The sequence below is a fragment of the Staurois parvus genome, unplaced genomic scaffold (assembly GCF_062004578.1).
Source record: "Staurois parvus isolate SC_StPar_1 unplaced genomic scaffold, SC_StPar_1.0 ptg000017l, whole genome shotgun sequence".
Classification (NCBI taxonomy): Eukaryota; Metazoa; Chordata; class Amphibia; order Anura; family Ranidae; genus Staurois; species Staurois parvus.
Genome location: NW_028317813.1, coordinates 2,661,224 through 2,686,480, shown reverse-complemented (window position 1 = coordinate 2,686,480; position 25,257 = coordinate 2,661,224). Strand labels below are relative to the sequence as shown.

Here is a 25,257-nt window from a genome sequence, read left to right as displayed (position 1 = left end):
GAATAGATACACGCTCATTCATCTGTGTACATATACAGTCATGGCCGAAATTGTTGGCACCCTTGATATTTCTCCAGGAAATCATGTATTTCTCACGAAACGTATTGCATTAACACATGTTTTGCTATACACATGTTTATTCCCTTTGTGTGTATTGGGACAAAACAAAAAAAGGGAGGAAAGAAAGCAAATTCGACATAATGTCACACAAACCTCCAAAAATGGGCTGGACAAAAGTATTGGCACCCTTTCACAACTGCGGATAAATAAGAATGTTACAAGCATGTGATGCTCCTGTAAACTCACCTGGGGCAAGTAACAGGTGTGGGCAATATAGAAATCACACCTGAAAGCAGATAAAAAGGAGAGACGTTCACTTAACCTTTGCATTGTGTGTCTGTCTGTGCCACACTAAGCATGGACAACAGAAAGAGGAGACGAGAACTGTCTGAGGACCTGAGAACCAAAATTGTGGCAAAATATCAACAATCTCAAGGTTACAAGTCCATCTCCAGAGAACTAGATTTGCCTTTGTCCACAGTGCGCAACATTATCAAGAAGTTTGCAACCCATGGCACTGTAGCTAATCTCCCTGGTCGTGGACGGATGAGGAAAATTGATGAAAGATTGCAACGCAGAATAGTCCGGATGGTGGATAAGCAGCCCCAAACATGTTCCAAAGACATTCAAGCTGTCCTGCAGGCTCAGGGAGCATCAGTGTCAGCGCGAACTATCCGTCGACATTTAAATGAAATGAAACGCTATGGCAGGAGACCCAGGAGGACCCCACTGCTGACACAGAGACATAAAAAAGCAAGACTACAGTTTGCCAAAATGTACTTGAGTAAGCCAAAAGCCTTCTGGGAAAACGTCTTGTGGACAGATGAGACCAAGATAGAGCTTTTCGGTAAAGCACATCATTCTACTGTTTACCGAAAACGGAATGAGGCCTACAAAGAACAAAACACAGTACCTACGGTAAAATATGGTGGAGGTTCAATGATGTTTTGGGGTTGTTTTGCTGCCTCTGGCACTGGGTGCCTTGACTGTGTGCAAGGCATCATGAAATCTGAGGATTACCAAAGGATTTTGGGTCGCACTGTAGGGCCCAGTGTCAGAAAGCTGGGTTTGCGTCCAAGATCCTGGGTCTTCCAGCAGGACAATGACCCCAAACATACGTCAAAAAGCACTCAGAAATGGATGGCAAAGAAGCGCTGGAGAGTTCTGAAGTGGCCAGCAATGAGCCCAGATCTAAATCCCATTGAACACCTGTGGAGAGATCTTAAAATTGCTGTTGGGAAAAGGTGTCCTTCCAATAAGAGAGACCTGGAGCTGTTTGCAAAGGAAGAGTGGTCCAAAATTCCGGGTGAGAGGTGTCAGAAGCTTATTGATGGTTATAGGAAGCGACTGATTTCAGTTATGTTTTCCAAAGGGTGTGCAACCAAATATTAAGTTAAGGGTGCCAATACTTTTGTCCAGCCCATTTTTGGGGTTTTGTGTGACATTATGTCATATTTGCTTTTCTGCCTCTGTTTTATATTTGTTCCAATACATACAAAGGGAATAAACATGTGTATAGCAAAACATGTGTTAATGCAATACCTTTTTTGTGTGAAATACTTGATTTTCAGGAAAAATATCAAGGGTGCCAACAATTTCGGCCATGACTGTATATAGGTACAGTATTTCCAGGGGGTGATTAGGAAAAGATGAATTTCAATATTAGTAAACACCAGTGATTTTTAGGAGAAAAAACTGCCACATTGTGTTATAACTGGAATATGCTGAAAACAGCTATGAAAATAACAATAAAAAATGGGTGTAAGTATAGCCAAACCTTTTTTTTTTTATAAAGTAGGTAAAGTTTAACCACATGCCCTCCAGAGGATTTATCCCCCTTCCAGACCAGGCCGTTTTTTGCGTTACTGCGCTGTATTACTTTAACTGACAATTGCGCAGTCATGCAATGCTGGATCCAAATGAAATTTACATCCTTTTTTCCCATGAATAGAGCTTTCTTTCAGTGGTATTTGATCGCCTGTGCGTTTTTTTATTTTTTGCACTATAAAAAAAAAGACAATAAAATAACAAAGTCAGCGCTCAGTGATAATAATTAGCTGCTAGCAAAAAGTGTATAAACAAAAATACCAAAATGATACAATGTGCAGCGCTTAAAAAATATATGTAAATAAAAAAAATATAAATGAAAACAAACCACAACACCTGTGACAATTAAGTGAATCAAAAGGAGTGAACTGTCCAAATATTGTCACAACAATTCAAGGACAATCTTCTCCTCTGTGATTTATCTTCATATTGGCATAAGTGATGTTTGACCTCCACCTTAGTTCTCATGCACACTGGATGTTTTTACAGCTGCTGTTTTTAGCTTTTGACGCATTTTTCTACAGCCAGTAATGTTATCCTATGTGTCCATGCACACATAGACTGTAATCAACGTTTTTTGGCAGAAGTGTTTTTTGGCTGGAAAAAGAACCCAGAATTAGTGGGTTTGTAGAGGATCTTTTTAGCTGTAAAAATGCTCTAACGCTGAAAAATGCAGCAAAACACGGTAAACAGCTGGAAATCATGGCAAACCAGAATTTTTGGACTTTTTTTCACCCCCCCCAAAAAATTTTTTGGTCCAAAAAAAACCTAAAAAATACTAAAAACTGCGGCAAAACGCCGCTAGACGCTAATGCAAAAATGCTGAAAAACTCACATTTTTAAAGGTGACTTTACACAGCTAACATTGCCAACACGTTAAAACACCCAGTGTGCATGGAGCCTTAGTTTAAATGCACACTCACCAGATCCAATTGCTGTCTAAATAAATAAAACAGCAAATGCGCTTTTGTAGACAATCAAGCTCTTCTCCAAGAAAAAATATTCCAGGTGAACCAATAGTTCTTCAAACACTCTCTTAGCCCATGGAAATCACAGACCATCGACAATAAAAAATGTCTTTTAGTATAGTAGTTTATTTTAAAATTCACAGCCATAAAACATAATGGACATGTGTATAAATATCCAGCACAAAAAAATTCACTTACATGTTCAGCCACCAGACTCAACAAGAGAATGGCGGAAGGACCTCTGGCATATCACAAAGCAATCTTTCTCTACAGCTGTTTTGCGCAAAAACGCATCATCAGGCGCAAAGACCTCGTCCCAGCCAGAACACACCAGTCAGCACTCTAAGCCATTGGTCAGATGCCATTTAGCTGTTGGTTTTCCAGCATACTTGTTTGATAAAAGTCGGTCATGAAATTGGCTTCTGTTGCACAAGGACCTGTACATATGGGCTGAGTGTCAGCCGGCTTCCACTGTATGGGGCTTTAGTCTCTACAACAGGGACAAAGAAAAACTTATAGGAGAAGTACAGACAAAGCTCACTTGGTTGTACTTCTCCTGTGGTTAAAGTCCTCTATCGACTGGCGTCACGTAGCCGCTCCAGGCTGAGGAAAGATCCTAAAAGGTCAGGATCCTCCCAGGAGAGAGCCACTGAGAGTCTATGCCAGCAGCTCCTGCCCCCTCCACACCCCAGTGCTTTAGTGTGTGCTTAGGGGGCAGAGCAGAGAGCCAGACATTGACAGTCCTGGCTCTCTGCTCAGTGCTGAGCGGGAAAACTGAGTGATCAGTGGTGTCTGATCACTCAGTTCTCACCTTTAGAACTGGTGGGGACAGATGCAGCATCGGATCTATGCTGCATCCACCTAGATAAGTAAGATTGCAAAAAAAAAAATCCCATACTTCTCTTTTAACAGAAAAACTAACCCTTCTCTACTCTTTCCAAAACAAAGAACTATTTTGGCTGGAAATACAAATGGTGCTTAAGGAAGGTCCTTCTAAAAGTGTTTATATTATAAAAAGCAAAAGGGTGTTTTAAATAAAGAAAATAATGCATTGTCATGGTACTAAGGGTGTACAAAGTTAATCAAATTGGAGAATGTGATGTATGCGAAAGGTGTACAAACAGTTTGTAGTGTGTGATGTGCCAATACATAATGAGTGAAGAAGGTGCAGATACAGTGGCAGTTAGTGGAGAAGTGTGTGGGTGCCATGGCAGTCAGTGAAGAATTACATGGGTGCAGTGACAATCAGTGAACATGTGTATAAATTTAATGGCAATCAGCTGAGAAGTGTGTGGGTGCAGTGGTAGTCAGGGGAGAAGAGTATAGGTGCAATGGCAATCATTAGAGAACTGGGCAGGTGCGCTGGCAGTCAGAAAAGACCTGCATGAGTGCAGTGGAAGTCTGTGGAAAAGTGCATGGGTGCAGTGCCGATGAGAGTTGAATTGCATAGGATACATTGGCTTTCAGTGGAGCATTACATGGCGGCATTGGCAGTCAGTAGTGAAGAGCTTGGGTGCAGTGACAGTCATGGGGAGATGAATGTGGTTGAAGTGGCAGTAACCAGAGATGTATGCTGTGTGCACCATTAAAGTGTCAGGTAGGGAAGAAGTGGACATCAGTGCAGTGGCGATCATTGAAGAAGTGTGTGGGTGCAGTGGCGGTTGGCAGTGCATGGGTGTGCTTTTGCTTCCTGGGCTTTAGTTTCACACTAATATAGGATATGTTCTATCACTATGTTCAAATGTTTTACTTGAACACAATCATTTTTATTTTTAGGCTTCTAAACATAAATTACCTGTCAGAAAAATGGATTTCCAACCTTCCAACTCTTCATCTGTATCAATTGAATACATTCCTCTTCAGGTTTCCAGTGACACAAGAAGCAGAAACTGCTCTGCCCTTGGATATGATGCCCCCTACCAATTTGTTCTGATTCCAGTAATATACATGGTCATTTTTGTGGTGGGGACTGTTGGAAACTCAATTATCATTGTGGGGCTGACATGCTGTGTTCAAGCTAAATCAGTAGCAAATATTTACATTGTAAACTTGGCTATTGCAGACTTGTCCTTTGTTGCCACATTACCATTGTGGGCTATTGATCTTTCAGGAAGATACAAATGGATCTTTGGTTCTTCCATGTGCAAGTTGTGTGCTACGCTGTCATCAGTGAACATGTATGCCAGCATCTTTCTCCTCACATGTCTTAGCGCTGATCGCTATTACAGCATTGTGCATCCAATAGAGGCTCTTGGAAGACGAACTCTAACAAAGGCCAAAATGATAACACTTTTTGTCTGGGTTTCTTCTTTTGCTGTGAGCACTCCAACAATGTTCTTCCGGCAGACTTACTATTCTAATTACTCTCATCACACTGTCTGTTCCATGAAGTATCCACCAAACAGCCTATTCTGGCACATTTTTATATACTCTATTAAGTATATAGTGGGGTTTCTAATTCCTTTTATCATACAGGGAATGTGTTATTTTTTAATATACAAAAAGATTTTAGCATCAGCTAAGAATAGGCAGAGAAAATTCAAAAGTGACAAGATTTTAAAGGTTGTGTTGGCAATGGTGCTTGCTTTCTTCATATGTTGGCTGCCATTTCATATAGCTAATTTCCTTAAGTTATTAGCTCGATTCAGGTTAATTCCCAGTTGCAAGGCTATTCATAACATTAACATCATAATACCATTTACTGTTTGTATAGCCTACTCCAATAGCTGTATCAACCCTATCATTTATTATTTTGCAAGCAAGAGGTTCCGAAACCAATTTACAAAATCATTTAAAAGGTCACTGTAATGTTGTTTGCAGGCTAGGGTAATGCCTTATGAAGGCCACAGGTGATTCTACTTGACCCTTAATACAATCACCACATTTCATGACCTTATGTGTATATTTGCTATCTACCAATCAACAGGAGCTCGAATGGAATGTAAGCTTGCCTGCCGTAATAATGGGGATCGACTAAAAGAAAGAGTGGCTATCCATTGACTGGGTTTGACTGTTAGGAATTTATGAAGGAAGACTTTACCTATCGAGTCTGGTTATGGCAATATAGTGTAAATCAGCCTTCTCAACCAGGGTTCCTAGAGGACAACTGTGACCATTACGCTAATGTACTGTGAACTGTTATTATAGTAATTATTGGAAGGGATTCCTTGAGCCTGGAAAGATATTTACAGGTTTCTGCCTTAAAAAGGCTGGTCTAAATGATGTGGGTGCCTATTATAATTATAAAATCCCTCATAATTTCTGTATAAGGGATACTTAAAGCGGTAGTAAACGGCATCCAAAAAAAAGAAAAAAAACCCTGCAAGGTCAAGGCATATTGTGCTAGTATTCACTGCATACTAGCACACTATTAAGGACGTATCTTGAAGTGAAGCACTCCAGTGGAGTGCTGTCATGGCCCACTGGGGCTCCATCTTCACCTGATCTTCTTTCTGTGTTCATGAGCTGTGGTCCTCTGACTGGCTGAGCCGTGATGACATCACGCGAGCGTGCCGGAGTCCCGGGCCCCAGCACAGTGCTCTGAAGCAACAGCACAGGTATGCCGTTCCTGCAGAGCACATGCGCCAGCTATCAAAAATGGCTAATATTTCCTAAATGATGCATATTTAGGAGATATTAATTTTACCTATGCTTTATTTTAAAATTATTAAAGAAGAGTTTACTATCACTTTAATATTCAGAGTTATCTTAGATAGGTATCTTTTCGGTTTTACCCTTGATTTTTTTTACATGAAAATACTGTATGTATGAGGTTAAGTAGGCACCTATGTAATCTGTCACTCATGTTGACTAATGAGATATTTTGAGCCCACCCAAATTACTCGGGTGGGTCTACTCAGATAGCATGTGAGACCATATACATCTATACAGGTTATTTAATTCCTGTTAAAAGTGCAGAAATTGCACTGAACATATCCGTGGTCCTTGTGAAAGAACGTACCTCTTGGTGAGCACACAAGTGTGCAAGCCTTTACTGAGCATAAGAATACTGAATGTACCTTGTTTCCTGTATACTATATTTTATTATTAGTTTTACTGTTGTCAAAAAGATGTGAATGTAAAGTTGTAACAGTTTATATAGTTGAAATTTAAAGTATGTTTAACCATCTTGTGTTCTGTTTGCTTGTAACCATGTATGTTTTAGAAGTGCACAAAATATGTGTGTTAAGCACTGATCTATGTATAAAGTGCATTGTAATAGCTTCATCCATGGTATATCACAAAAGTTATCTGAACAGATGCATTTGTAAAAACAAGGACAATTAAATCAATCATTTTGTTGAGCACGTTGCAAACCACCATACTTTTGTTACTAGATATGTACATAAACTTTAGGCTTAATTCACATGCTTTAGCACAAGGGCAAGGATCTTTAGAATGGCCATGCTGCAATTTTCAGATCTTACTGGATAACTCATTTTTTGAAAATGAGGGTCCTTACTTTGGTGTATTAGATTTCCGGCATGAGCCTTATAAATTCTGATCAGCAGATGATGCTGTTGTGTTATTGTAGCTCTTTGCTAACACTTTGTGGTATTGCCATGCCATTTTGATTGTCATTTTGTTTATTTCATCATTATGGTTGCCATCTAGCTGATATGGCATCACAGAGGGCCAAAGCTTCCTTTGAGTTATTATCAATATTTATCATATACAACCCAAGACATGGACAGGGCAGGGTCACCCTATAACAGGAAATGCCTGAACAAGGACCATCATCGCATGAGCACCAGGTATTATTTTAATAAAAGCTGCAGATTTAAAAACATTTAAATTTATTTATGAACTTACATTAACTTGGCATAACATATTTGATATTTTAGTTATTAGGTTTATAGATATTTTAGGCTCTGGAAAGGACATTGGATAATCCATATAGCTAGACTGCAGATAGTCAATGAAAGTACAATCAGACTATGAGACAATGAGACTACAATTCCATAGAGCTAGACTGCAGATAGTCAGTTACCAGGTTCCCGCCCGGCCTATAGCCAGATGGCGGCCTGCAAAACCCCTCATCCCTCCGGGTGGACACCATATGGCATCCTTTCAGGCATGCGCAGTTTGCATGCCCACAGAGCCGCACAGCGGCACGATCTGTCACTAGCCGTGTACCTCGGACATGGCCAATGACAGATCTGAGTACCGGCCCCGTTGCCGGTACCATGTGGCCTGCTGTGACCAATCAGTGACAGTTTGTAAAAAATAAATAGCGAAAATAATTTTTTTAATTTTCCAAAAAAGTATGACAAAAAAATTACAACTTTAAAAAACTCGCCATGCCTCTTATGAAATACGTCGGACTATCTACTTTGCAAAAAGTGGTCATTTGAGGGATATCTGTACTGTTCTGACATTCTTGGACCTCAAGAAATTAGAGTGGCCGTCAGTACTTCACGATTGATCAATATTCAGATATATCCCATAGTTTGTGAACTCTATAACTTTCCTACAAACTAAATAATACATCCTAATTTGGGTTATTTCACCAAAGACATGTAGCAGAATACATCTTGGCTGAAATTTATGAAGAAAAATTATTTATTTGCAAACTTTTATAACAGAAACAAAGAAAAACGTGTTTTTGAACGGAAGAAAACCCTATTTTTCTTCCGTAAAAAAAAGGAACGGATGAAAAACAGATGTAAACGGATGAACAAAATTATGTAAACCGATAAAAAACGGATGTAAACTGATGTAAAACTGATATATACTGATCTGTTTTTTCTTGGAAAAAACACGACTGAAGTGATGAAAAAAACAGAACACCCGTGTGAAAGGGGCCTAAATAAATCAGAGGTGAGGAGTGTAATGGTGAACCTGTGTTGGATAGTAAATTTTATTCATTTTCTTTAAAAACGGCTTGAACATATCAACATAAAAGAAACAAAAGATTTAAAATAAAATGCTTCTAAACCAAAAAGCAAAAAATTTGCAGCATGTCAATCCTTAATTGTGGTGACTGTATAAATTTTCTTTTTTCTTTTTCTTTTATTTTCACCTGGTGGCCTTAACAGTAACAAGCTTCCTATCTTAGGGTGTGTCTACTCTGGATAGAGGAGCAATGGATACAACTTTGGGCAGCAGCATGGGAAGAGTGTAGTGTTGGATACACTTGCAGATTTAGATGGACTCACTTAACCAATTTAATGTGGTTAAAGCTGAAATTCAGCTAATAATTTATGCAGTTGCAGTTGTTTTTGCCTTCTGGGATAAAGGTTTTACATAAACCAAAAAAGTTGAGCACAGCATCCCATAAGGCTACATTCATATGGAAAGTTTCTATGCTAAAGGATACTTGCTTTTAGATTCATTTTTTTTAATGCATAATATTGTCCTGTTGTTTTTTTTCAATACCAGAATGCATACACATTTCCTCAGACACAGTTTTTGGATTTTGTGTTGTCAATATGTCACGATCGCACGATCGCCGCCACCAACATGTGACAATCGCACGACCGCGACCAACAATATTACGTCACGCCCACGGCGTCAGACCCCAGACCTTCTCACCAAATTCGTGACCAATGGACCGGCCAATCTAAAACCGCGATGTGACGTGCGTAACAAGGCTACACCCAGCTGCACCCTGCACAGCGATTGTCCAGCTAATGGGCTACAATCGGTGCCTGCAGCCTGAATGCGCTTGTTACTGGGTCGGGTTAATTATGCAACTAACCCTCTACTGCCACCACCACTTTTGTTTGGAGACTGGGAAACTCCCGTTATCAAATATACACTATAATGATTGAAATATTAATCTATAGAACACGGTCGGCAGGCCCGTTATACAGAGATTATAACAAACAGTAGCGTATCTTCAAAGGCAGGAATTTGTGAATTGCAAGTAAGCGCTTAAAAACAGTTTAACACTTTCAGAAAGAAAGATTTATTACTAAAAGAGTCAAACAGGTGCAATAAAATATTTACAGAAAAAGATGTAACTAAGATATATAATTATATATAGATAAAGACCCACAACACAGCAAAGAGATAATAGGAAGGAAGTTACAGGGTTAAGTTACTTGCCAATACGCTTTGGTTTGTAAGCAGATCCAAGTTGCAGAGCAAAAAGGGTCTTTGATCTCCTGCTGTTATGATGTTAAGATCAGGAGATGTCTTTAGCAAGTTGCAGAGCGGAAAGGGTCTTTGATCTCCTGCTGTTATGATGTTGTGAATCTGTATGCAGAGCATGTGTATGTACCTACGTGAATGTCTCTATTGAAAACAATGCAGTTCAGATCCACAAATAAAAAAAATACTTGTAAATGTGATTTTTTTACTCCCTTGTGAATAAGGTCTAAATAGTTTGTCTCAACCCTCTAACTGTAACCTTTTGCTGAAAAGTTCAGATTAGTTACAGAAGTTGAAAAATAACAGACTTACTGGCTGGATTACTAGGTGAACATAACAAAAAAAACCTAACTAAAGGAAACTAATGCAGCCACCACATTTAAAGACTGGGAAACTGAAGTATTTTTACTTTTAGGTTTAGATATACTTTAGATTAGAGTCTCTTAATCATTCTAGTTTCTAGAACATTCATGCACCTATCAGAGTCCTGGATGAGATTTGGGTATTTCACTATCTCTGTTCTTTTGTACACGTTCCACCTTGAAGAGTTGGAAACACATTTAGAGAGTGAAGGTGCTTCAAGTAATCGGAACTGCCTGCAATGTTCTTGAAAGGTAGACTTACTTTGAAGTCCCTAACGGAAGGATTTATTAAAACTGGAGAGTGCAAAAACTGTTGCAACTCTGCTCAGAAACCAATCAGCTTTCAAGTTTTATTTTCAAAGCTTAAATGAACAAGCTGAAGTTAGAAGTTGAATGGCTACCATGTACAGCTGCACCAGATTCTGAGTGCTCCAGTTTTAGTAAATCTGTCCCTAAGAGTCCATGCACACTAGAGAAAATACTAGAACCTTGGGCAGAAAAAGCCACATAAAAAATTCCCAATATGATTTTTTGTTTCTGCCTGAAAATGCCCCTCTGCAAATATGTCTGTATACCACATGGACACATAGGCTAACAGAGAGTTGCTTATTCAGGCTGAAGAAAAAAAATCCCAAATGTCTGTATAAACAGCATTTTTTTTTCTGCCTGAAAACACTCCTCTGCAAATATGCCTCTAAATGCCCCAATGTGCATGGACTGGACATGTAGGCTAACATAAAGTTGCTTAGTGTGCTTATATTTTGATTTCCTATGTAAACTTGGTATTGTGTGTATTATCAGCATAGGGCCATCTTGTGGTCATTGTGAATATTGCATGTAGGTTTTATTTAAAGCATTAGTTCACCTATAGAATAAACCAGTGTTTCTCAACCTTTTTTCACTCAAGGCACGCTTTAAAATTATGGACAGTCCCGAGGCACCCTTAAAAATTATGGACAGTCATGAGGCACCCTGTTCTAAAATGGGGTGCCTCAAGACTGTCCATAATTTTAAAAGGGCACCCCATTCTAATAGTTTTATATAACACAACAACATCCACAATTGTAGGACACCCAACATTAGAGGTAATTTATTCTTCCAAAGCAAATCCACTTTTGCACACTGGTACCGACTAGTATTCCAATGTTTCTCTTCTCCCTCAGTTTTTACCCATCACTAAGCTAATGCGACCCTAGCACTGATGGAGGGGACAGGGAGGGTCAAACTAGGATGGCGTGCAAGCAGCTGATATTCTCCTTATCAACTGATGATATCATTGGTTGTCAGGATGCTGGCGGCTAGAAGGTCATAGTGGTGCACAATGAAGACCTGTGACTTTGTGTAACTAAAAGGCAGGCTTGTGAAAGGATGGAATAAACGATAAGGTGAACCAGGGGCGGACTGACCATTTGGAAACTCGGGCACTGCCTGAGGGCCCGGGGTCAGTAGGGGGCCCCATGAGATGCCCCTGGTACCTTTTTCATAGGCTTTTTTGAGTTTGGGCAAGGACACAGGGGCCCCATGATCCCCTATTGCCCGGGGGCCCCATGAGTTGCAAGTCTACCCCTGAGGAGAACTAACACCATACACCTTCCCCATCACACACTCCCCAGCCCCCCCCCCCCCAGTGTCCTCTGTACTTATCTCCAGGGATGCTGAGTTATCAGTGCCGATGGAGCTGGTGCAGCGGATCGCAGATTTGATATCCCCACTCCCCAATTGGATATCCTTTTACTCTGCAGCGCATCCAGGACAGAACAATTTACTGGCACTGACCAGTCAGAGTCACTCTGGCACTGCACAGAGAAGAGGGAGAGGAGTGGGAATCCCCAGAGGTAAGTACAGTTGGGACCAGTGGAGGTGGGGAGGGGAGGGTGTACATTGTTAGTTCATCTTTTCATTTTTCTGAACAGGCGAACTAACACTTCAGTTACCTCTAGGATTGTATTATTAATATAAACTGTGCTCTGATTGATCCTGATGTTGTACATCTCAGTTTTCTCCCCTTTTCCCCTCAGTGGGGAGATTTTTGCTCTGATCCCTGGTGTAAATTCCCACTACATACATATGTAAGTTGGACATTACCCTGTTTACATTGTCCATTTATGCTGTTATGGTTTGGATCAGTGGTGGTCAACTCAAGTGTGGCCTCTGGCATCACCAAAGGGCCACACATAAAATGGCATGATACAGGAGATGGTCAGAGACTACAGACAGGATACAATATATGATCAGAGACTACAGACTTGATAAAAGAAATGGTCAGAGGCTGCAGGCATGATGCAAGAAATGGTCAGAGACTGCAGACATGATACGAGAGATGGTCAGAGACTGCAGACATGATACAAGGTATGGCCAGAGACAACAGACATGATAAAAGAAATGGTCAGAGGCTGCAGACATGATACAAGAAATGGTCAGAGACTGCAGACATGATAGAAGAGATGGTCATAGATTGTAAAGTGGTGACCAAACTGTTGGCGCTATATAAATCCTGTATAATAATAATAATAATAATAATAATGGTCATAAATGGCAGACCTGATACAAGAAATGGTCTGAGACTGCAGACATGATACAAGAAATGGTCAGAGACTGTGGGCATGATACAAGAGATGGTCATAAACTGCAGACAGGATACAAGAGATGGTCAGAGACTGCAGACAGGATACAAGAGATGGTCAGATACTGCAGACAGGATACAAGAGATGGTCAGAGACTGCAAACATGATACAAGAAATGGTCATAGACTGCAAACATGATACAAGAGATGGTCAGAGACTGCAGACAGGATACAAGAGATGGTCATAGACTGCAAACAAGATACAAGAGATGGTCAGAGACTGTAGACAGGATACAAGAGATGGTCAGAGACCGCAGACATGATACAAGAAATGGTCAGAGACTGCAGACAGGATACAATAAATGGTCAGAGGCTGCAGACATGATACAAGAAATTGTTTAGAGACTGCAGATATAATATCAAAGATGAAAAAGTAAAAAGTAACTAATATAATATAATTTTGGCAGGAGTTATCATATAAATTATTTAATTACTGGTAACAGTAGATATGTGGTGTATCTTTTGGAGTGCCCCTGCAAGAAGCAGTATATAGGGAGAACAACCAGGAGATTGAGGGATCGCTTGAGAGAACACCTTTACAATATTAGAAAAGGATTTAAGGAACATCCAGTTCCTAGACACTTCAGAGAATGCCACCAGAAGAACCCACAGGAATTAGATTTGTGGGGATTGATTTGATTTGCCCCCATTGGAGAGGAAGGAAACAAACGTAGAGCGGTACCTATCCTTGAAACAAAGTGCATATATGAAATGCAGACATTGTCCCCTTTAGGGTTGAATGTCGACATTGACATCAATTCCTAAAACAGTCAGTTAGAGTTTGCAGTAGCACTACTACCTATTCCTTCTTTCTATTATAGAGTGATGAGTTTTGAGCATTATATTTGGGTGTTTTTGAAAATGCAAGCTGCATATGCATATTTGATTATTCTTATTTAGCTATTTTAACCACTTCCAGTCGGGACACTTTTACCCCCTTCCTGCCCAGGCCAGTTTTCAGCTTTCAGTGCTATCACACTTTGAATGACAATTGCATGGTCATGCAATACTGTACCCATATGAATTTTTTAGCATTTTTTTTGAGACAGATAAAGCTTTATTTCGGTGGTATTTATTCACCACTGGGATTTTTATTTTTTTTGCTATGTAAATGAAAAAGGCCAAAATTTTTGAAAAAAAAGTGTTTTTCTTATAAAATTTTGCAAATAAATATTATTTCATCATAAATCTTGGCCAAAATTTATTCCATTATCTTTTTAGTAAAACAAAATAACCCAAACTAGTTTATAACCAAAAATGATAATTTTTAAACTTTTTTTACATTTTTTTTTGAAGATTTGTTTTTTTTTTTTACACTGATTGCTTTTACACCCATAAAGGCTATAAAAGCAATCATTTCTAGCTGCATTCTTGCAGCCATTGAGAACTACTGAGTGAGCTGTGATTCGTCACAGCTTGTCACATGGTACAAGGCTGTTGTGAATAGCTTGTACCATGTGACCTCTCTGATGATTCACAGATTTCACACGTAGTAAGCAATGATGTCACAAGTGACATCTTGCTTACTACTCTGCATGTGATCACTGATTGGCCAATCAGTGATCACATGATCGGGACCTCGCACAGAGGTCCCGTCCGACGATCGGTGTGCCACTGGGAGGACACAGCGGGCACCGGATCGCGGTGCTGCGCACTCCCAGGGAGCGCGCACAAGCAGGGTGCGGGGAGGCCGTTTGTAAACGGCCACCCAACTCTGCACTGCCACGGTCTGGCCGTTTATATACAATGGCCGGATGGGAGGTGATTAATAAAGTACTACATTATGCACATCTCCTTGAGCTCCGTGTGTGAGCTTTTTTATTAAGGTGCATCTTGGTCACTTCGGTTGGGGTCTGCTGTGAGGAAGGAGTAGAGGAGGCCATCACAGATCATATCATTTTGGGGCATATGGTTGCCAGATTTTTGGTGAGTGCATAGAGGTGAAGGTCCCACAGAAGAGGTGTCACCACTGGATTGTTGTCACTGATCTTTGTTCAATAGTCAATGGACTTTATTATATATTAGTCGCGTTGCACTTTTTTCACTTTTGGTGCTAATAGATCTATTGTAATATTATTAACATTGTATACTTTACGGTTTCTCGTGGTATCATATGATTTACTTGTATTTTGTGATTGCGAATTGCTATATACAATTTATATGTAGCATTTTTTAGTACTGCACATTCTGTTTATTTTCTATTTTGGGTTGGTCAGCAGCTTTTTCTCATCTCCAAGTGCTCACTACACCTTGCTTGCTTACATCGATGATACCAGAGATAGTCAGAGAGTGCAGGCACGATACAAAAGATAGTCAGAGACTGCAGATAGGATACAAGAGATGGCTTGAGACTGTGGGCATGAAACAAAAGATGGTTAGGGACTATGAGCATGATGCAAGAGATGATCAGAGACTGTGAATATGATATAGGAGTTGTTGGAAAGTGGGAGCATGCTTCAAGAGACAGTCATAAAATGGAAACACATTATGCAAGACTGCTAGAGATCACTGCTATAACAGGGCAATAGGGAAACATAGATTAGTGTCTGCAAAAGTGCCAAAGAGCCACAGGTTGGGCAACGTGGGTTTGTATAGTCTTAAATGTATATACTGTATGATTTGTTTGCAGTGATTGAATGTAAAGAGAGCAAATTCATACTCCCGATGAAGCTGATTCATACTGGTCAGGGAAACACCTTGAGATTTCTCCACACCCATCACATCATATCCACAAATTAAAGAGCATCTATGGTCAAAATGTAAAATAATATATTCATAGTATTTAAATTATTTCTAGCCTACTCCTATTACTCTGAATGATCTTAAGGTTTGTAAACTTAATTTGGGAAGATCCCCACACATTTGCTTCCTTGAATTCTGTGACACATATTCTCTATGCCCTGTGAGTAGGCACTGCTGTCTCACACATTTCACAGAGCCTGGCTTCTGAACTATAAAGGAGCTAAGGTGGAGTCAGAACAGGAATCACATCTTGCAAGCAGCAGGCAGCTTGGGATATGCAGTCCTTAGAAATTGAAAGTAAAATTGAAGTAGAAAGGAGAAGCTGCAAAGAATGCAGGCAGAGAAACCAGGAAGTTGTGGAACAAGACGACCAGCAGATAGGCAGCACTCACGAGATGCAGCCTGGTGCCCACTGCGCGTGCGCTAGTCGTTCTGCGCCTCCTGATTGGTCCGGCAGTCTTCTGGGACCTGTGAAAGTTCCCATGAGACTCCAGGAGGAAGGAGGGGGCTGAACGTCCGGCTCACTTTGCCGCGGCAAACCGAGCTGGATGTGGGAGTGGGAACCTGTCAAAAACAGGTATCTGCTCTCCTCTCCCTTCCAAAAGATGCCAAATATGGTAGTGGAGGGGGGAGGAGGCAATTAAGCAGAGTTTCCACTTTTGAGTGGAACTCCACTTGAAGGCTGGGACCAGGGCTGGGACAAGGAAGGAAGGGGGGGGGCAGAAGGGGCATGTGTCCTGGGTGCTATAGTGAGGGGGGGTGCACTGGGAGTTTCTGCCGCTTTTCTGGTCTGACAGGAGAGACTTTCATTCTCCCTCATATTACTGTACAATGTACTTACTCGCCAATACTGCCATTCCAGCCACTCCAACTCTGCCTTTTCTCTCCATCATACTGAAACTATTAATCACTCCCCTCCTTCCTCCACTCCCACCCTCAACTTGTTCTCCTTGGGTCACTTCACCATCTTCCTTGGTGTCACTTGATCTGGTTCACCTCAACCCCCGCTGTCTGCACATCTCTCTACCTTCCCTGGACAATCATACAGTAAGTCAGCACCGATTCTCCTGCTCCTCCTCCCTGTTCACTTCTCTTTCTGTCTGCTCCAGGGGTGGACTGACCATTTGGAAACTCAGGCACTGCCCGAGGGCCCAGGGTCAGTAGGGGGCCCCATGAGAAGCCTCTGGTACCTTTTTCATAGGCTTTTTTGAGTTTGAGCAAGGACACAGGGGCCCCATGATCCCCTATTGCTCGGGGGCCCCATGAGTTGTCAGTCCGCCCCTGGTCTGCTCTCCCCTCCATAAATCTGCACTGCACACATCCCAGCAGCCTCAGGTCCCAGCTCTTGGTATTCTACACCCCCTTCTTTCTGACACCCTTTCTATCTCAGTTTATTTTTATCTCTACTACCTGTCATGTCCCTATAATGCAGCTTAGCACATTCTCTTCACTCTTTCATTCTGCTCTTTAATAATCACACTCTTACTACCCAGACCCCCAACAATCAGTCTTTTTTAATCCCTAATAGTGAGTTTACACTGTTATGCGATAGTTTAGCACAATTGTGTGGTTTAGATGTAGTTTTAGATGTGCTCCTGTTGAATTTTTTCATGAAAGCACTTTAAAGTCATGCATGCTGCATCTTTGATGCACTTTAAAAAAATGCACAGTCTAATAGAATCCAATGGGAGCACACCTAAAACTGCATATGAACCACACATTCAATCTGGCTGCGATCATATCACAGCGCACCGGTGTGAACCCACTGTAAGGCTAGGTTCACATCTTTGCATGGCAGGAACATGCACACAATTGTATCTTTGCTGACACAGAAATGCACATGCAGCAGTGCCATTAATTGTCAATGGAACCTCCACACATCTGCTAACACACACACATTTTCACACACATCACATGTAAAAAAAATGTAAACAACAATTTAAAACACAAATAATTAAGGTCTTGTTCAAATGTGCTTTGGTCCCTACCACATGGAAGAAAAATATATTTGAAATATATTTTAAAAATATTCAATATTATTCCCAAATATATTGACATACATTTGAAATACTACAATTTTGGCCATACTCAATATATTTCAAAATATATATATATATATATATATATATATATATATATATATATATATATATATATATATATACACACATACAGTATATACTGCATGTTGAATTGCGTATTTTATATATTACAAAATATATAAAAATTATTTTAAAAAAATGTTTTTAAATATATTCTTCCGATTTTTTTTAACATATACAAAAGTCATTTTAACATATATTTTTACATATATTTGTAAATGCATTCCAAAAAGGTAGGTTAAATGTATTTCTAAAGACATACAGTATATTTGAAAATGTATTTTTAATAATATTTTTCACATATTTTGTAATAAAAACGCATTTCAACATAATATATATATATATATATATATATATATATATTTATTTTTTTTTTTAATTTATTTATTGAAATATATTTTTAAATATATTAAATATGGCAAATATTTGTCAATATATTTGGGAAGAATATTTTTAAAAATATATTTAAAATATATTTTTCTTCCATAAGGGCTGAAGAGCAACAGACATTCAGATTGCTCTTCAGGGAGTATTTGGCAGGCAGTAAGGAGGTGTAGTATCACCTCCTCTTCGCCTGCTTTAGCCCCTTCAACCCCTCACCAGCATGCCACAATCGTGTGCATTGTACAGTATCTCAAAGAAGTGAGTATACCCCTCACATTTTTGTAAATATTTTATTATATCTTTTCATGTGACAACACTGGAGAAATGACACTTTGCTACAATGTAAAGTAGTGAGTGTACAGCTTGTATAACAGTGTAAATCTGCTGTCCCCTCAAAATAACTCACCACACAGCCATTAATGTCTAAATCGCTGGCAACAAAAGTGAGTACACCCCTAAGTGAAAATGTCCAAATTGGGCCCAAAGTGTCAATATTTTGTGTGGCCACCATCATTTTCCAGCACTGCCTTAACAATCTTGGGCATGGAGTTCACCAGAGCTTCACAGGTTGCCACTGGAGTCCTCTGCCATTCCTCCATGATGACATCACGGAGCTGGTGGATGTTAGAGACCTTGCTCTCCTTCACCTGCCATTTGAGGATGCCCCACAGATGCTCAATAGGGTTTAGGTCTGGAGTCATGCTTGGCCAGTCCATCAACATTACCCTCAACTTCTTTAGCAAGGCAGTGATCGTCTAGGAGGTGTGTTTGAGGTCCTTATCATGTTGCAATACTGCTCTGCGGCCCAGTCACCGAAGGGAGGGGATCTGCTTCAGTATTTCACAGTACATGTTGGCATTCGTGGTTCCTTCAATGAACTGTAGCTCCTCAGTGCCGGCAACACCAGACCATGACACTCCCACCACCATGTTTGACTGTAGGCAAGACACACTTATCTTTGTACTCCTCACCTGGTTGCCACCACACATGCCTGACACCATCTGAAACAAATAAGTTTGTCTTGGTGTCATCAGACCACAGGACATGGTTCCAGTAATCCGTGTCCTTAGTCTGCTTGTCTTCAGAAAACAGTTTGCGGGCTTTCTTGTGCATCATCTTTAGAAGAGGCTTCCTTCTGGGATGACAGCCATGCAGACCAATTTGATGCAGTGTGTGGCGTATGGTCTGAGCACTGACAGGCTGACCCCCCACCCCTTCAACCTCTGCAGCAATGCTGGCAGCACTCATATGTCTATTTCCCAAAGACAACCGCTGGATATGACGCTGAGCACGCGCACTCAACTTCTTTGGTCGACCATGGTGAGTCCTGTTCTGTGTGGAACCTGTGCTGTTAAACCGCTGTATGGTCTTGGCCACCGTGCTGCAGCTCAGTTTCAGGGTCTTGTCAATCTTCTTATAGCCTAGGCCATCTTTATGTAGAGCAACAATTCTTTTTATCAGATCCTCAGAGAGTTCTTTGCCATGAGCTGCTATATTGAACTTCCAGTGACCAGTATAGCGAGTGAGAGCGATAACACCAAATATAACACACCTGCTCCCCATTCACACCTGAGACCTTGTAACACTAAGGAGTCACATGACACCGGGAAGAGAAAATGGCTAATTGGGCCCAATTTGGACATTTTCACTTAGGGGTGTACTCACTTTTTCTGCCATCGGTTTAGACATTAATGGCTGTGTGTTGAGTTATTTTGAGGGGACAGCAAATTTACACCGTTATACAAGCTGTACACTCACTACTTTACATTGTAGCAAAATCTAATTTCTTCAGTGTTGTCACATGAAAAGACAGAATAAAATATTTACAAAAATGTGAGGGGTGTACTCACTTCTGTGAGATACTGTATGCAGCTGCTGGGCACTTGCCAAGCAGCACTATTCACTTGAATGGGTCTCGTTTGACAGGGGGCAATTCATGCTGCAGCTGTGAAGCAAAGCATCATGGCCACAGCATGTGTACATCCCCAGGTGCAGCTAAAGGGGGCAACATCTGAAGGCACCCAGGAGGTGCCAGATTGTCCCCTTCCTGCTATCATAGTTTAACCACAGGTCACTATCCCCTGAACTGTCCCTCATTCTTAACTTTAAAAGTTTGGAGGTATGTCACAAACAGTACGTGTATTACACGCCTTATACCACTATCAGTCCCATTCTTTGGTAGAAGGGGGGTACAGTTGGCTGTGTTCGTCTAGGGCACTGGATGGCCTTGTCCAAGCACTGCCTGTGACCAGACATTTCTTTTAAGTACTGTATGCATTGATAGAGGTATGAGCAGGGGTGGACTGGCAACTCATGGGGCCCCCGGGCAATAGGGGATCATAGGGCCCCTGTGTCCTTGCCCAAACTCAAAAAAGCCTATGAAAAAGGTACCAGGGGCATCTCATGGGGCCCCCTACTGACCCCGGGCCCTCGGGCAGTGCCCGAGTTTCCAAATGGTCAGTCCACCCCTGGGTATGAGTGGCTACGGGGGATTTTCTCTATGCACTGACTAGGTAGCAGATATGTGGATTCAGTTCATTTTAACGGTCTGTCCTTTATGTATTATAAAAATTTTGATTTTTGTAAAACAATTTAATACTCCTGTTATGTTCATCAATGTAGCTCTAAAAAAGTCCCATTCTGATGACAATATAAGGTTTTGATTTGTTGCTTGCTATAATAAATAATATTTTGTCTAAGATGACCATTGTGGTTCTTTGGCTGTCAATGTTTCTTTGATAATGTGTTGCTACATATCTTTATGAAAGGGCATACTGACCAATCATTATTTACTTCAGGTACTTCTATAGCGCATATATCAATTTATGCAGCACTTTACATATATATTGTACATTCACATCAGTCCCTAACCCTCAAGGGGCGTACAATCTAAAGTCCCTAACTCACATTCATACATACACATACTAGGGACAATTTAGACAGGAGCCAATTAACCTACCAGCATGTCTTTGGAGTGTGGGAGGAAACCAGAGTACCCGAAGGAAACCCACGCAGGCACAGGGAGAACATGCAGGTGGTGCCGTGGTTGGGATTCAAACCAGCGACCCTAGTACTGCCAGGTGGAAGTGCTAACCATTAAGTCACTGTGCTGCCCATATGAAAGATTGGGTACCTTTTATAATATATTGATCCCTTGGAAGCAGCCAATCAATTTAAAATGGAAAAAATACCCATTGTGTAGGCACCTATTGCAGGATCCCAGTCTATTGATCGAACTAAAGTGTAAGTAAGCCTTTTTATGTCTTCTGTCTCTTACCTTCACTCCATTCCAGTGTCACAGCCTCTGTCAGGATTTTCTGTATTAGTCATCTCTGGGAGTGTCAGCTACCTGTGTCCACCAATGATAATTGTGGTTCCATCCTCCAACCCCTGCATTTCTACATGATACAATAGTGATGTAAGGTTTATAGGATGGAGCCACTGTGCAGGGTGGAAGACAGAGGTACCTGACATTCCTGGCCATGCTAGAATGCTGAAGAGTCTGATGGAGAATGCTGCACTGGAAGGAAGCGAAGGTAGGAGAAATGGGCCATCATACAAGTACTTTTTTCTATTGCAAGGAAATGGCATTTCAAAGTGAATATCAGGGTTGCTTTAAGCAAGAGGATATACAAAATAGACATATTCAACTTACAGGATATGTAGATTAAGGGCTCATTCACACCACTGAGTTCTGCAAGGGCACAATGAAATCAATTGTTCTCTATGTGCCTTGTTTACACCACAACACTAGTATCCTGCAGATTTTTTCTGCACAGGAATCTGCAACATGTTTAAAACTCATTGAAGTGCGCATGAAAACTGATGTAAACTGCAATGTCTGCTTAATGAAATCTGTTTCCATTAGTTTTTCTGCACGTGCAGTCATGGCCAAAAATATTGGCACCCCTGCATTTCTGTCAGATAATGCACCACTTCGCCCAAAAAGTTGATGCAATTACAAATGTTTAGGCATTCTCATGTTTATTTATTTAGTTTGTACTGGTATGACACAAAAAAATGGAGAAACAACCAAATCTGACATATTCTACGCAAAACTCCAAAAATGGACTGGATGCAATTATTGGCACCTTCTCAAAATTGTAAGAAATAATTACATTCCAAGTTTGTGATGCTCCTGTAATTTGTAATTAAACTCACCTGTATCAAGTAACAGGTGCTGACAATATAGAAATCACACCGGCAACCAGTTAAAATGGTGAAAAATTGACTCAAACTTTCTGTTGTGTGTCTTTGTGTGCCACATGGAGCATGGAGAAGAGAAAGCAGCAAAACATTGCCTGAGGATATAAGAACAAAAATTGTGGAAAAGCATGGACAATCTCAAGGTTACAACTCCATCTTCAGAGATCTTAATGTTTCTGTGTCCACTGTGCGCAGCACTGTCAAGAAGTTTACAGCTCATGGCTCTGTACCTAATCTCCCTGGATGTGGACAAAAATTGATCAAATATTGCAAGGAAGGATTGTTCGAATGATGGATAAAGAACCTCGAACAACTTCCAGACAAATTCAAGCTGACCTTCAGGCACAGGGCATTACTGTGTCACCATCTGAATGAAAAGGGACGCTATGGTAGGAGACCCAGAAGGACCCCACTGCTGACACAGAAACATAAAAAAGCCAGATTGGAGTTTGTCAAAACTTACCTGAGGAAGCAAAAATCCTTTTGGGAGAATGTGCTGTGGGCAGACGAAACAAAATTACAGCTTTTTGGTAAAGCTCATCATTCTACTGTTTTCAGAAAAAGCAATGAGACCTTTAAAGAAAAGAATACAGTCCCTACAGTCCAACATGGTAGAGGTTCACTGATGTTTTGGGGTTGCTTTGCTGCTTCAGGCACTGAATGTCTTAACCGTCTTCATGGCATTATGAAATCTGAAAACTACCACAAAATTCTGAGGTGCAATGTAGGGCCCAGTGTGAGAAAGTTGGATCCCTGTCAGAGGAAATGGGTCTTACAGCAGAAGAATGACCCAAAGCACATCAAAAAGCACCCAGAAATGGTTTCAGACAAAGCACTGGAGTGTACTGAACTGGCCAGCAATGAGTTCAGATATCAATCCCATAGAGCACCTGGGGAGAGATCTCAGAACAGCAGTTGGGAAAAGGAAGCCTTCCAATCTGAGAGACCTGGATCAGTTGGCGAAAGAAGAGTCGTCCAAAATTCCAGTAGAGAGATGTAAGAAACTCATTGATGGTTACAGAATTTTAGTTATTTTGTCCAAGGGCTGTGGTACCAAATATTATTTTGAGGGTGCCAATAATTGTGTCCAGTCCATTTTTGGAGTTAAATTAAATAAATCAACCCCAATGTGTCAGGGACAAATGAAGGGCAGTGTTGCCAACCCCCAAAATGAAATTTACTGACAGGATACCTAAAATTTACAAACAGCGTCAATTTTATCTAACAAAAATCATGACATTTATTGACAGCCACATTTTTATTGACACTGAAAGTACATAAAATCACTGTTTTAAGTGCAGATCAGTGCAAATGTCAATATTTAGGCAATAAACATGTAGCTAGTGCTATTAGAAATGTGTTTAAGTTATAAGAGAAGTAAAAAAAAACATTTTTTTTCCATTTCCATGAAGAACAAATTAATATAACCTAGCACAGAGTCCCCCTTATATCAGAGTCTGCAGGATTCCCCCTTACAATGCAAGAGGAACTCTGATGTAAAGAGGAATGCTGTGGATCATGATGCTAGGGAAAATGCTGCAGACTTTCATGTACAGTAAAGGGGAACTCTGATATAAGGTGGTCTCTGAACACTAGAGCCCCCCCCCCCTTACATAATTGTCCTCAGATTTTCCCTTTACATTAGAGTTCCCACTTACCTCAGGGTCTGCAGTTTTGTCCTTAACATTAGGGTACACAGAGTTCCACCTTGCACTGCTCCTGTTGCTATGGGAGATGGACTGCCAGGGGAGGGAGTCTCAGAGGCAACCCCCTCACTACTGGAGTAAGCCTCGCCTAGCACAGGTATCACGTTTCACGAGAGTCTGCTTATGCTGCTTCAGAACATCCATTACCCTTGACAACCACTTGTTTTAACTCTGTACCATGTCAACTCTTGCAGAGCTGTCTTCATGCTCCAATGTGCCTTACTGAGTCAGCTGTAGGTGATGTGTATAATGCCAATTACTTTCATACTCCCCTTGAAAAACTTCAGACCAGGAAGGACAACAAGGCTTTAATGCAAACTTGGCATTACACTTATAACAGAAAAAAACATATTTTCCCTAACTAAATCTAACTGTGTCTGCCCTAGCATACCTGCATAGGAAAAGTCCTTGTGGGTGAAGTCCATATTCGGCAGATCCAGAGTGGCAGTTGTAGCAATCATGCACACAGAGATGGATGGGAACCTTCATTTTGGCAAAGGACCGTCCATCTTATATAATTATCTCTCTCTCCCTCTTTCCTCATCCCCATCCCTCTCTGTTGAGTGACATGTGGTTGGTGTGTGTTTGCAGAGATCACAGGCAACAAGCTCAGTGGGAGGGCATCCTGGCTATAAAACTTCACTAGCTAGTCTAAGAAACTCTTGTTTGTAAAGGGATCATAAAAGCATAAACCAAGTCCTTCTCTGAGTTCAAAGACATTCCAGAGGAGTCATAAACTAGACACCACATTCAACATCCATTTTCCCCTATGATTTCATATCCTGGAATATGGGAGACTTACATAAAAACCAGGCATATATTCAGATTGGTCACTTTGATACAAGTTTCCTGATATATTACATCCCCTAGCTGAGATCAACAGGAGAGCAGAAAATAATATCTCCTTAACCATCCCAGCAGGTATGTCATATTTCATATGTAGACATTCAGCAGACAATTCTGCGTATTAATCTACCCGTGGGTGGAATGTTACATGTACATAGGAAAAGTTATGGGCCATAATATAAGCTAGGAGGGATTTTTGTTCTAGCTTGGGTCCCCACCCAACATCCCTCCCCAAATGAGGCAGTTGGCTCTCTGCTGTAAGGAGACACATTGCTGAGATCCTAGAAAAGGGCTGTTATGCTTGGAGTTGTGCTGTGTGTGAGAGTTGAAGAGTCT

The 25,257-nt window shown here is 40.7% G+C and overlaps 1 protein-coding gene across 1 annotated transcript; it reads left to right on the top strand.

Annotated features, from left to right (window-relative positions):
• Nucleotides 1-4,661: 4,661 nt before the first annotated feature.
• Nucleotides 4,662-7,159, top strand: LOC149473239 (type-1 angiotensin II receptor A-like). The gene has a single exon (XM_089681549.1). It carries the CDS (start codon nucleotides 4,662-4,664, stop codon nucleotides 5,661-5,663), a length of 1,002 nt encoding a protein of 333 aa, XP_089537675.1. The 3' UTR covers nucleotides 5,664-7,159.
• Nucleotides 7,160-25,257: the final 18,098 nt, after the last annotated feature.